Below are 14,140 nucleotides of genomic sequence, written 5' to 3'. Positions count from 1 at the left end.
ATCAAAATATGTAAAAAAAACCATTTGTTGCAATTTTTTTGAGGTTTGGCTAAATCGGGGCTAAATTGACTAGCCTACAACTGATCAAAGCTCATCGGGATAAGGTCAAAGGTAAAGATTTTGTATATATTTCGCTGCAAAATATTTTGTTATGACATCAGGCAAAGCGGACCAGAATCCAACAAGAAGTCAACTGACCCAAGTTCAAAGGTCAAGGTAATTAATTCAAATGCCAATGTATGTTTTGCATCCTGTATCTTAATTGGATTGGAATCGACCAAGAAGTTAACTTCAGCATTCGGTTTAAGTTCCTGACATCCAGCATTTAGCTGGCTAATATTAAAAGGACTAATTACACAATAATAGCAGAATTGTTTAATGATCTTGTTCTTGAAAACTGTTACACACTGTGACAAAATACAATACATTGATGTATTATAGAGTTCACAGTTCATAATTACAAATCAGCAGTTATCTGGGCTCTGTCATTTTCACCATTTTGCAGGTTTTGAAAAATGTTCATGTAATTGCTGACATTTTGCACAAAGTTTATATAAATAAAATCATCGATTTCATCTGCACAAATAATACACAGATTGTGTAGAACACAGCAGGACATTGTGAGTTTGCATATATCTTCAACCTCTTTGCAGTACACTTTCTGTAGCCTACGAAACCGTCCTTTCAAATGTGCATTAGCAATTTCAACACACTGTCTTGCTGAAGACAATGCTTTGTTGAATTTCTTCTGTGAGGGTGTTAAGTGACCAGTGTCTCTGTCAGGTGTAAACAGCCAGTTACCAAGAGGGTAAGCACAATCACCAATCACTAGTTGTCCTGCAGTAACATTCCTGCCAGCTTCAGCCTCTCCATAAAACGACGAATTGCGAAGGACCCTAGCATCATGGGTTGACCCTGGCCTACCAACGTATGCATTGTTTATCAGTAATCTGTCATCCACTATCAGCTGCAGCTGTACAGATGGAAACTCTTTGCGATTGATATAATCGTTGTCGCCTCCTGGGCAATTTACTATGGGAAGATATGTACCGTCTAGCGCACCCACAATGTTACCAATTCCCGACATGACTTTGAAACTTTCTGCGATTTCAATTTCATGTTCCGCATTTGGCCAACAGATGTATTTAGTTTAATGTTCACACAACAAATCAGACACGTCTTAATGTTGTATTGACGGCCAATTCACCGATTCCAAACAGCACCGCTATTTCCCTTTGGCTATCCTGATCTGCACAATACCACACGAATATCAGCAGCTGTTTATCTGGTAGAATTAGTAGATACCCGCCACGATAGGTCTTCAGTAATTGGTCATGTAACTCGTCTTTAACATGCATGTAAACGTCACGACTGATAGGAACATGTCTGCGACATTGGACATGAGCGTGACAACGTTTTCACCAAATCCAAGTTCGGTCATTCGTCTTCGCTGGCAAGAGAGCACATAGTGGACATAAGTGGTAACAGTATTTCTTTTCTGTTTTCGTCAACTTCAATTAAATCATCCATGATTTGGTAGATCGCCAATTTTTTTAAGTTTGTTGTACAATCGTTTTTTATTGTGAACGCCATTTTATTGTTCTCGGCCATGTTCTCGTTGTTTGAGCGATACTTGGTAAGAACATGTTCTCGCACCAGTCGCGTGTCTTCAAAACCCTTTCGCCCAAGGACGCCCCCCCCCCCAATTACGGCATGAATTCAGTAGTTGATATCAACAGTATGAATTGGAGCCAGTAGTTGATATCTACAATATGACTTGGAGTCAGTAATTGATATCAACAGTATGACTTGGAGTCAGTAGTTGATATCTACAGTATGACTTGGAGTCAGTAGTTGATATCTACAGTATGACTTGGAGTCAGTAATTGATATCAACAGTATGACTAAGAGTCAGTAGTTGATATCTACAGTATGACTTGGAGTCAGTAGTTGATATCTACAGTATGACTTGGAGTCAGTAATTGATATCAACAGTATGACTAAGAGTCAGTAGTTGATATCTACAGTATGACTTGGAGTCAGTAGTTGATATCTACAGTATGACTTGGAGTCAGTAATTGATATCTACAGTATGACTTGGAGTCAGTAATTGATATCAACAGTATGACTTGGAGCCAGTAGTTGATATCTACAGTATGACATGGAGCCAGTAATTGATATCTACAGTATGGCTTGGAGTCAGTAGTTGATATCTACAGTATGGCTTGGAGTCAGTAGTTGATATCTACAGTATGGCTTGGAGCCAGTAGTTGATATCTACACTATGAATTGGAGTCAGTAGTTGATATCTACAGTATGACTTGGAGCCAGTAGTTGATATCTACACTATGAATTGGAGTCAGTAGTTGATATCTACAGTATGACTTGGAGTCAGTAGTTGATATCTACACTATGACTTGGAGTCAGTAATTGATATATACAGTATGACTTGGAGTCAGTAGTTGATATCTACAGTATGGCTTGGAGTCAGTAGTTGATATCTACAGTATGGCTTGGAGTCAGTAGTTGATATCTACACTATGGCTTGGAGTCAGTAGTTGATATCTACAGTACGGCTTGGAGCCAGTAGTTGATATCTACAGTATGACTAAGAGTCAGTAGTTGATATCTACAGTATGACTTGGAGTCAGTAGTTGATATCTACAGTATGGCTTGGAGCCAGTAGTTGATATCTACACTATGGCTTGGAGTCAGTAGTTGATATCTACAGTACGGCTTGGAGCCATTAGTTGATATCTACAGTATGGCAGTAATTGATATATACAGTATGGCTTGGAGGCAGTAGTTGATATCTACACTATGACTTGGAGTCAGTAGTTGATATCTACAGTATATCACTATGAGTGGAAGGCAGTAGTTGATATCTACAGTATGACTTGGAGTCAGTAGTTGATATCTACGGAATGAAGTCGAGTCAGTAGATGACAAATACAGTATTAGGTGGTGTCAGTAGTTGATATCTACAGTATGACTTGGAGTCAGTAGTTGATATCTACAGTATGACTTGGAGTCAGTAATTGATATCAACGGTATGACTAAGAGTCAGTAGTTGATATCTACAGTATGACTTGGAGTCAGTAGTTGATATCTACAGTATGGCTTGGAGTCAGTAGTTGATATCTACAGTACGGCTTGGAGCCAGTAGTTGATATCTACAGTATGGCTCGGAACCAGTAGTTGATATCTACAGTATGAATTGGAGCCAGTAGTTGATATGTACAGTATGACTATGAGCCAGTAGTTGATATCTACAGTACGGCTTGAAGGCAGTAGTTGATATCTACACTATGGCTTGAAGGCAGTAGTTGATATCTACAGTATGACTTGGAGCCAGTAGTTGATATCTACAGTATGACTTGGAGTCAGTAGTTGATATCTACACTATGGCTTGGAGCCAGTAGTTGATATATACAGTATGACTTGGAGTCAGTAGTTGATATCTACAGTATGACTTGGAGCCAGTAGTTGATATCTACAATATGACTTGGAGTCAGTAATTGATATCAACAGTATGACTAAGAGTCAGTAGTTGATATCAACAGTATGACTAAGAGTCAGTAGTTGATTTCTACAGTATGACTTGGAGTCAGTAATTGATATCTACAGTATGAATTGGAGCCAGTAGTTGATATCTACAGTATGACTTGGAGTCAGTAGTTGATATCTACAGTATGAATTGGAGCCAGTAGTTGATATGTACAGTATGACTTGGAGCCAGTAGTTGATATCTACACTATGAATTGGAGTCAGTAGTTGATATCTACAGTATGACTTGGAGTCAGTAATTGATATCAACAGTATGACTAAGAGTCAGTAGTTGATATCTACAGTATGACTTGGAGTCAGTAATTGATATCAACAGTATGACTAAGAGTCAGTAGTTGATTTCTACAGTATGAATTGGAGTCAGTAATTGATATCTACAGTATGAATTGGAGCCAGTAGTTGATATCAACAGTATGACTTGGAGTCAGTAGTTGATATCTACAGTATGGGTTGGAGCCAGTAATTGATATCAACAGTATGACTAAGTGTCAGTAGTTGATATCTACAGTATGAATTGGAGTCAGTAGTTGATATCTACAGTATGAATTGGAGCCAGTAATTGATATCAACAGTATGACTAAGTGTCAGTAGTTGATATCTACAGTATGACTTGGAGTCAGTAGTTGATATCTACAGTATGACTTGGAGTCAGTAATTGATATCAACAGTATGACTAAGAGTCAGTAGTTGATTTCTACAGTATGACTTGGAGTCAGTAATTGATATCTACAGTATGACTTGGAGTCAGTAGTTGATATCTACAGTATGACTTGGAGCCAGTAGTTGATATCTACAATATGACTTGGAGTCAGTAATTGATATCTACAGTATGAATTGGAGCCAGTAATTGATATCAACAGTATGAATTGGAGCCAGTAGTTGATATCTACAGTATGACTTGGAGCCAGTAGTTGATATCTACAATATGACTTGAAGGCAGTAGTTGATATCTACACTATGGCTTGAAGGCAGTAGTTGATATCTACAATATGACTTGAAGGCAGTAGTTGATATCTACACTATGGCTTGAAGGCAGTAGTTGATACCTACAGTATGACTTGGAGTCAGTAGTTGATATCTACAGTATGACTTGGAGTCAGTAATTGATATCTACAGTATGACTTGGAGTCAGTAATTGATATCTACAATATGACTTGGAGTCAGTAATTGATATCTACAGTATGAATTGGAGCCAGTAGTTGATATCTACAGTATGACTTGGAGCCAGTAGTTGATATCTACAATATGACTTGGAGGCAGTAGTTGATATCTACAGTATGAATTGGAGCCAGTAGTTGATATATACAGTATGACTTGGAGGCAGTAGTTGATATCTACAGTATGACTTGGAGCCAGTAGTTGATATCTACAATATGACTTGGAGTCAGTAATTGATATCAACAGTATGACTAAGAGTCAGTAGTTGATATCTATAAGAGTCAGTAGTTGATATCTACAGTATGACTTGGAGTCAGTAGTTGATATCTACAGTATGACTTGAAGTCAGTAATTGATATATACAGTATGGCTTGGAGCCAGTAGTTGATATCTACAGTATGACTTGGAGTCAGTAGTTGATATCTACAGTATGAATTGGAGCCAGTAGTTGATATGTACAGTATGACTTGGAGTCAGTAGTTGATATCTACAGTATGAATTGGAGTCAGTAGTTGATATCTACAGTATGACTTGGAGTCAGTAATTGATATCAACAGTATGACTAAGAGTCAGTAGTTGATTTCTACAGTATGACTTGGAGTCAGTAATTGATATCTACAGTATGAATTGGAGCCAGTAGTTGATATCTACAGTATGAATTGGAGTCAGTAATTGATATCTACAGTATGAATTGGAGCCAGTAGTTGATATCAACAGTATGACTTGGAGTCAGTAGTTGATATCTACAGTATGACTTGGAGTCAGTAGTTGATATCTACAGTATGACTTGGAGCCAGTAGTTGATATCTACAGTATGACTTGGAGTCAGTAATTGATATCTACCATATGACTTGGAGTCAGTAGTTGATATCTACAGTACGGCTTGGAGTCAGTAGTTGATATCTACAGTATGACTTGGAGTCAGTAGTTGATATCTACAGTATGGGTTGGAGCCAATAGTTGATATCTACACTATGGCTTGGAGCCAGTAGTTGATATATACAGTACGGCTTGGAGGCAGTAGTTGATATCTACAGTACGGCTTGGAGCCAGTAATTGATATCTACAGTATGACTATGAACCAGTAGTTGATATCTACAGTACGGCTTGGAGCCAGTAGTTGATATCTACAGTACGGCTTGGAGCCAGTAGTTGATATCTACAGTATGACTTGGAGTCAGTAATTGATATCTACAGTATGACATGGAGCAAGTAATTGATATCTACAGTACGGCTTGGATCCAGTAGTTGATATCTACACTATGACTTGGAGTCACTATGGCTAAGAGCAATAAGTTGCTATAACCACAGTAGGGCTTGTATCCGGTAGGTAGTTGATAGCATCACTGAGGCTTATTTCTAGTTCTAACTGGTTAAGACCTTGACTCACATCAAACCGCTCCTTTATTTCTATCACAGTGGCGACTGCCCTCTACAGTGATAAGTGCCCACTGACCATTGGGCGTTACGATCCAAGTGAAAGGTCATGATTTTTATAAGATTTACCATTCGATTCAATCATGTTAGCAATGTCTTGGTGTCTACCTTCCCTTATATCTGTAAAATTAAAAATTATGATGACACGTGGAAGGAAAGGTCAAGGCAGATTCAATTCATTAATGTCACTCTGTGTTTATGACATGCCTGTGTGTTCAGCTGTCTGCCTTTGATGCCCCAGCTCGGAATGTAGATACACTTTTAATCGGATATGTTTATCTCCTGTCATCTTTTCAGACGATTTCCATATTTTACACTGCTGGAAGACAAGTCCAATTCGATATTGACAACTTGACTGTATATATTCTCACAGATAACTGCCCATCCAACATAGAAATCACGATAAATAACGATATTTTCTTGTGTTGTTTATCTCAATGACAGTAAATCGTTATGGTTAAATTCATATTTGACATATGCAGGTATGTTAAAAAATGATCAAAATTAAAATAACAACTTTTCATTGTATTAAATGTTTTCTCTTTTTTTACCGAACGTGTATTTAAAAAAAAACACAATAAAATTCATAATCACGATCCAAATTCAAAGTCAATAAAATGAGGGTAAAACATAAACAAAACGAATTTCTACACGGAAATTACTCACATATACAAGGCGAAACAGACCATGTGTTCCGAACGAGTAAGAGTCTTCGGCCAGATCGACGACACCCGCCATGTAATCCAAGTAATGTCATGTTGTCAAATGAGAATACACACTATTTACTATTATTTTGTCTTAAAATTGCTACCTCACGCAGCATCCTACTAGGCTTCCTCACAGTGATGATGATTTACTGCCACAGACACCAAACTAGTGTCTGAAAGTTTTGTCACCTTTCGCAATATACAAGTGCTTTGCTTCAACAGTTAAGATAATTTGCTACTTCAGTCGACACACCAGTTATTTATCTAAAGGTGAAGATAATTTTAAACCCAATTCAATATACCAGTCATTTGTAATCAAGTTAAGATAAGTTGCTACTTCACACAATATGCCACTATTTGTCTTACAATTTTAACATCATCTTTCGCCTCACACAATATACTAGGTAGGCACATCGCCCATCCTATAGGAGAACTGGACAGTGTAACAACACGTGTTCCATGTTTTATACTCTGGCATAGCCACACTTAATATTCTTGCCGAGTTCCCATTAGCTAATATTGTTTTGACTTGGTAACATATACACTTAGTTAAGTAAAATTCTAGTATGGTCATGGTTTACATGGTCCAACGATTTTCATTTCAGAATATCTTATTGTTGGAAACGGAATTTGGCATCAAGAACAGTCTATGAAACTGAAAGCTCCATACAAACTAGCGACATAACAAGTGATCTATGCAGTCTGACATAATACATTTTACATTGACACAGGTGTGATTATATTGCTCATATACTTATAGTTTATAAAATATATATTCTAATTTATGTCCCTATAGACAAATACAGATTTTTTCACTACCGAAAAAAATCACGTGATGTCATCAAGACTCGATTTATTTATGACGTCACAATACTGTATTGACACATTGGTTTACGATATTTACGACCTGACCGTATGAAATGAAAACAGGCCAGTTATGTAGTATACTATGATAGGCTATAGTAGACTTTGAAACACATCGTTATAAGTTTTGCTAGGATCGACAGAACGTCTTGGAATCTGGAATCCGTTTCGGAATGAAACATCCCTTTGAAAATTATCAGCTAGTCTTTCATCCCCAAGCTACCCGTAGTAACTCTCTCAATCACCTTGTAAGTCTGCTATTTTTTCACATTCTCTATAGCAAGGCAACCAATAAATCAATGTTACCTCATTATGACAAGGCAGTCGGGAGCCATGAGGAACATTCCTAGACCATTTGTGTGTGTTGGGTGACTACAATCCTGTCGTGAATCATTCTGTTTCTCATGAAGTCCATTGTTTACTTATTGTACTGTTCAAGTGCTGGTAAAATGTTTCATTTACAATGATGTTATTGTAGTGATTATTATATGTAAGATATAGAAGATAATGGATATTAATTATGTACATTTATGTACAGAATGCGAACACATTTATGAGGAAAGGAAGGCTGCCTTTCTGAGTGGTAAATATTTGTTTAAATTCACAATCGCTTTACGTTGTCGAATCGCATTTGGTATTATCCTATCTAATCGAGATAAACAAATTTCGAACGAAATCGGATGTGATTATACAGAGTATGAACTATGTCATATGTAGAGTACGATTCAATAGTCCAGACAGTTGTATACAATATGTAATCCACGGATCACCGGTAGCCCGACGCCGTCCAAAAATTTCGCCGTCGATGTCATACAATTGTGTATTTCTAGATCATCTGTATAATATGACCGTAAATCACAATACGATTCCACAATTGTATTATCGCTGTCTGCTCACGTGCCTTATTTGATGACTTGTCGTCACACCATGTGATGTTCTGTTAGAAAAGTACACACGTACGTTACGGTTAGACAGTAAAAGTTCGGCAGCACATCTTTTATATTGAATAATTATTGAAATTAATCCAATATAAAATTCATCTAACGCAGAACATTTCCGCTTATCTTTCGTTTTTTTTTTTTTTTTTTTATCTAAAAATCTTTAAACATGCGTTATCATACAAATGTGCCATAATTCATATCTCCATTCCAAACATTCTCAATTTGCAAATGCGATATTTCCTTGATATGATGCAAAATTTACTTCGATGCAGTCATGGATGTAACAGTAGACTTTCATTCTCTCTGAACTGCTGGACTTTTTCTCCAAGCACTTGAAAAACATATCTATGTATGTAATAACTTTTGTCTATATTGAAGAACACGGAGACTCCTAAAAAAATACAAGGTGAATAAGACCGGGTATCCCGTAAGATAAAGCGTCTTCTGTTTCATCGACTCGTGCCACGTAAGCATTGGTCAATCCAAGTAATTAATGTCACGTTTTCAAATGAGAACAAGGCATACAACAACGGAACCAACGGGCAAACTAACGAGTAACAGACACATCAAGCTGCGTATCGCACCAAGAAATCGAATATTTCTCAATGAGATCACTATGGCGACCAGAAAACGTTATGTTTAAAATCTATAATGATGGCACTTTTTACCTTATACGTTATTCTTTGTACAATCTGCAGTGTAACACAGTAAATAAGAATACTTAATCTTGGTTTCAGCCGAGAAACATATTTTGCATGAACACTACCATTGACCTATTGGCAATGCTGTGTAAACTGTATCCATATACATGAAAACCATTATGCAGTCAGTTTTTTTCTCTGTATACTTTATTCTCATTCCCATCGAGAAGTTCTCAGGGAGTAAGAAAGTGATATTTTGTTCAAGCTTTTGGTCCATTACCACACATATAGGACTGGAAAAGTAATATTGCTATGATGTGATAAACATTCAGGGAATACATTGATTTCATTTTCTCACGCATTCAATTTGCGAACATCCGCAATAATTTATTGTACAACTATATATGAGTGTATGGTCCTGTTGTAGCCATGTCAACCTTTTCAGTGATGATTCAGCACCGATATATTTTGTTATCCCTACATTTGTCATCGTTCTTAACAAATATTGATTGATTTTAACTCAAATATATCATCTTGATACAAAAACCTCGGATAACAGTGAAATAACAAACTGTCTCGTTATACAATGTCAAGTATTAAAAAGGACAAACATAAATTTAAATGGATTGAAAGGAAAGGATACATGTTTTGGATTGCTACCCTGAGAGTAAAACATAAAAACAGAAAACTCCGGAAGCTGCAGAGATCTGTAGGTCTAGAATTATCGATCGGTGTTGTAATTCTGTAGGCTGTTATATTCTAATTTCGTTTAAGTAGTAGTTAAAGTAGCAACTATGGGATATTTATAAAATTAATTAAGAATTATTTAAACTGATTTTGTGCCACATAGTTCCTGTTTGTAATAGATGTAACATGCTACTAAGTATGAGCATATTCCAAAATGTATTAATAGTGCATCAATGTTTTACCTTGTAAGTTTTAATAATGACGATTTAAACAAGACAAAAAAAAAAAAAAAAAAAAAATGGACAGGTTTCCATGAAGCAGTATGATAGACAAAATGATATCAATTTCGCCATTGTGAATTTTCTATTTCCTGTATAACAATTCCCACGCATCCTCAACCTATTGTGTCTATATATCATAGTTGAATTGATAGTTAAGGGTCTGTTCTCATTTTAACGATTTTCGTTCAAGAAGTCGTCAACCGATGGACAAAACCCGATTTTAAAACATGCAATTTGATGAAAATTATGGGGAAGTTTCATGGTCGCACGTAGTGATCTAATTAAGAATTATTCTATTTCTTGGTGCGATATGAAAAATAGACGTGTTTGATGTTCGTTAGTTTGCCTGATTGTTCTTTTGCTGTATACCTTGTTCTTATCTGAGAACATGTCACTACTTACTTGGATTGACTAAGGTTTACATGGTGGGTATCGTCGTTAAATCAGAAGGCGTTTACTGGCTTGGAAAATGTTCCATTCAATTTTGTGCCTTTCGTAAAATATTCAAACAATGACGAAGTTTCATAACGTATTCGGATTTATTAACAAAAACGCCAACAATTCACAATTAGGGTGAAATAGAGATATAAGAAAGTAGAAACAAAATACATTAAAATCACAAGTAACATACAAGTCAGTTAAAATCTCACACATTACACTGACAAATGAACTTTAAGACAATATACACATATATCATTTATGATTATGTCTAAAACGTCCTTAGAAGAACCTGTTATTTCTAACATTGGATTGACACTCCGAGCTCCTTGGTAGGTATACTAATAATCTTACACATTATGGATTGGATAATCATATATGTGACATCACGTAGGACCCTAGGAGATTTGAGATTAATGACGGTTTCACTACAAATTGTAATAATAACAATAACTATTGTTATGGTCTGATTAATATCATCACATCAAAATGCAATTCGATAATGTGTTCTTATAGTCAATATGTGAATTATCGCACATAACAAAGTCAACATCTAAATTCTGTAATTGCGATGGTGTCCTAACAATCAATCATTTCTGACAAAAATGTTCCCTGTGGCACGCTTTCAAAGCAATCACTGTAATGATTAGGTTTCTAAATCCGAGAATAAACATTTAATGTGAAAATAGAATATTTATTGGATCGACATCATTGAATTGTTATATAGGGAGGAATGCCATCATAACGTGTTATTCGAAGAGTATAATTGTAACATTACATATAACAATGCAAGGAATACGTGTTTATATCACAGACATCGAAATACTTGTCATGGTGCATAAATATAATAACAGATAATATTAACTATTTGGAATCATATAAAATTAAAATGCCTTTAAACCTGAAAACCGTTAGGTCAACGACCAAGCTGGTTGCATATCGCCTTTCACGTCAGACTTATGGACGCGTTCTCTACGTTTTGACACAAGCTCGTAACTGAACCCTGATGACAACCCTACTGAAATCTCAGTCATTTTGAAGCTACAACGAAATCTCACTTAAAGACTATTGTTCCTTTCTACAAACACCACTTGATTTCGGTCCGCACCTCCTCCCCACCAAAACAAAAAAGAAAATCTGTATGGTAATTTATTGTGTACTTCACTATGAAAAGTACGTCATCGTGAAGACCTTCCCACTATTTCAACTACTCGCAATTAGATCTAATCTTAAAGCACAAAACACCAATCAGACAGCTGACTTATCACCTATTAACCCGGAGTATATCATCTTGTACATTCGTCAGCGACCAGATCAGTCAGCTATGTTAGGGTGTCAAGATACAATAGCAGGTAGACACTAATTTAATGACATATTGACAGAAATGGCCATAAAGAGATTCCTGTATGCATGGATATACACACAACACCTATTACCTCCCTATTAAGACCACATGTGTTCGGTACCAAAGGAGGTCTTAACAGTGAAGTTTCACTGCATTCATATGAGGGGCCATTCCAGAAGCCTGTGAGTGATCAAAACCTACACATGGCGGTGTTGATGATGACGTAACAGACGTTTATCCGTCCGAAACACCTGGTTCTTCTTCTTGTACTCTTTAGTTGTCTCCTTATAAATCATGCTTATGCTCATATTTTGCCCTAGATTCATCAAATTGATGTTTGAAGTACGAATCTGATGACAGTCCAATCATTTGTTTACACTGGGATTGACACATTTATAAACGTAATAAGGTCTTTTACGGATATGTTTTATAACTTTTGTAGTGTGCTCTAACGAGAAGGCTTCCAGTATGCATTTTATTTTAGCTTGTCATGTTATCAATAATTTACAATGCGAGGAAACAATCACACCACTTGTACATGTTTTATGACATAGAAACAGTTTACAATGCAAACATGAAACATAGAATTCATCTGCAATATTGGTTTTGACAGTAATATACGTGTCATTATAAAATGAAATTCATAAATATAATGTATATTTGTTTTTATGTAAAATGATTATATTTTCATCTTCTTACATAGTTGAGTGTCTATATATTTTTGTGTTCCTGTGGCGAGCATTGATATCCGCAAAATTCCTGTATTGGAGAACGTCTTGTTTATATCTTTGTAAGTTAACGTTATAAAATGTATGTTCAAAATCTAAACTCGTCAGAATCCTTCTGGAATCAATATCACTAAAATTGAAAAAAAGTGTTAATTATGGAACTTCTTTAAACCGTTGCGATCAGATCGACGAGTCAAACAATACGTTTAGAGACACTTCCTGACAGGTTCATGTTTGTTCACATTCAATAAAAAGGTACTGTAAACATTGTTTAGTTATAGTTACAAGATTGATTTTCAAACAACATATGAAAGTCTGTAATTTGGAAATAAAATACCAATATGAATTTATTTTCCATCATGTCTTATAACTTATGTTATCTAATCAATTATTGCCTCACTTGTTATATTGAACCCATTTTCCACCTTGAATAAGGGCAATGCCACTCATTTAAATCATTGATGGATACCTAATTATATTAGCAATGTTTGGTGAGGAAACGTTACATTGCACATCAAGTAATTTTTATAAAGTCGTCTTTTGGCTTTCTGTCACATCTTGGTTTCATCCGTACATCAAACCTCGTTTATCCGCTTGGTATTCTTTGCTTTCTTTGTTGCTTATCATATTTATGCTCTAAATGATCATATTTTGCATACTTGTTAATAGGGATAAAGTATAGTTGGCAAGTAATGAATTTAAAAATTGCGCATGATAAAATAGAAAGTCTTATCTTACAACACGTACGAAATATATATGTGAAGTTTCAATGACTATACTGTCTCGTTCATCGGAGGAGGAACCAATTTGGAGCGTAATTACGCCTGGGTACAGTGTAAAAGATGGTAATGAATAGACAGGACATTTTGATCCTGTATATAACAACCTGTAAAACAGTGAGACGATTATTGTAAAAACATGGATGATCTTTCATTAGTTGGTATCAGGTGTAGTCATCAACACGTCAGATACAAAATTTTACTGGATATGATGTAAGAATTGCTATTTTAACAACCTGCGGAAAATGTGTCATTTTATAATCACACAAGAGCTCTTAAAACATAGAAATTAAGTAATTTAAAGAATGAAATGAAACACATTTAACACACCAGTATATAACCCATGGTGACATCAATGATATAACTGTTAAAACATACTTTGACACCAGCTATTTGTGTCATTGTATTTCTATCTTGATGTCATGTTCGAAATGACCATCAGTCGAAATCACAACAAATATCAAAACACTTGTATATATTCAATACAGATAGTAGACTAGAAAGTTCCGCATAATAATTGATATATTTCCGTGATGACGTGTCAATATGGTCTATTACTGACTAGGA

General features: G+C 35.8%; 1 protein-coding gene across 1 annotated transcript; it reads right to left on the bottom strand.

Annotated features, from left to right (window-relative positions):
- Positions 1-457: 457 nt before the first annotated feature.
- Positions 458-1,358, bottom strand: LOC132563238 (uncharacterized). Its single transcript, XM_060227991.1, has 2 exons — positions 1,208-1,358; positions 458-1,101 (listed from the first exon to the last, which is right to left on the bottom strand). Exons 1-2 carry the CDS (start codon positions 1,356-1,358, stop codon positions 458-460), a joined length of 795 nt encoding a protein of 264 aa, XP_060083974.1.
- Positions 1,359-14,140: the final 12,782 nt, after the last annotated feature.

The sequence above is a fragment of the Ylistrum balloti genome, unplaced genomic scaffold (genome assembly GCF_031769215.1).
Source record: "Ylistrum balloti isolate Yb309-2 unplaced genomic scaffold, AGI_CSIRO_Ybal_v1 Utg371644, whole genome shotgun sequence".
Taxonomy (NCBI): Eukaryota; Metazoa; Mollusca; class Bivalvia; order Pectinida; family Pectinidae; genus Ylistrum; species Ylistrum balloti.
Note: the sequence above shows the minus strand (reverse complement) of the source record. Positions and strands in the feature narration are given on the sequence as shown.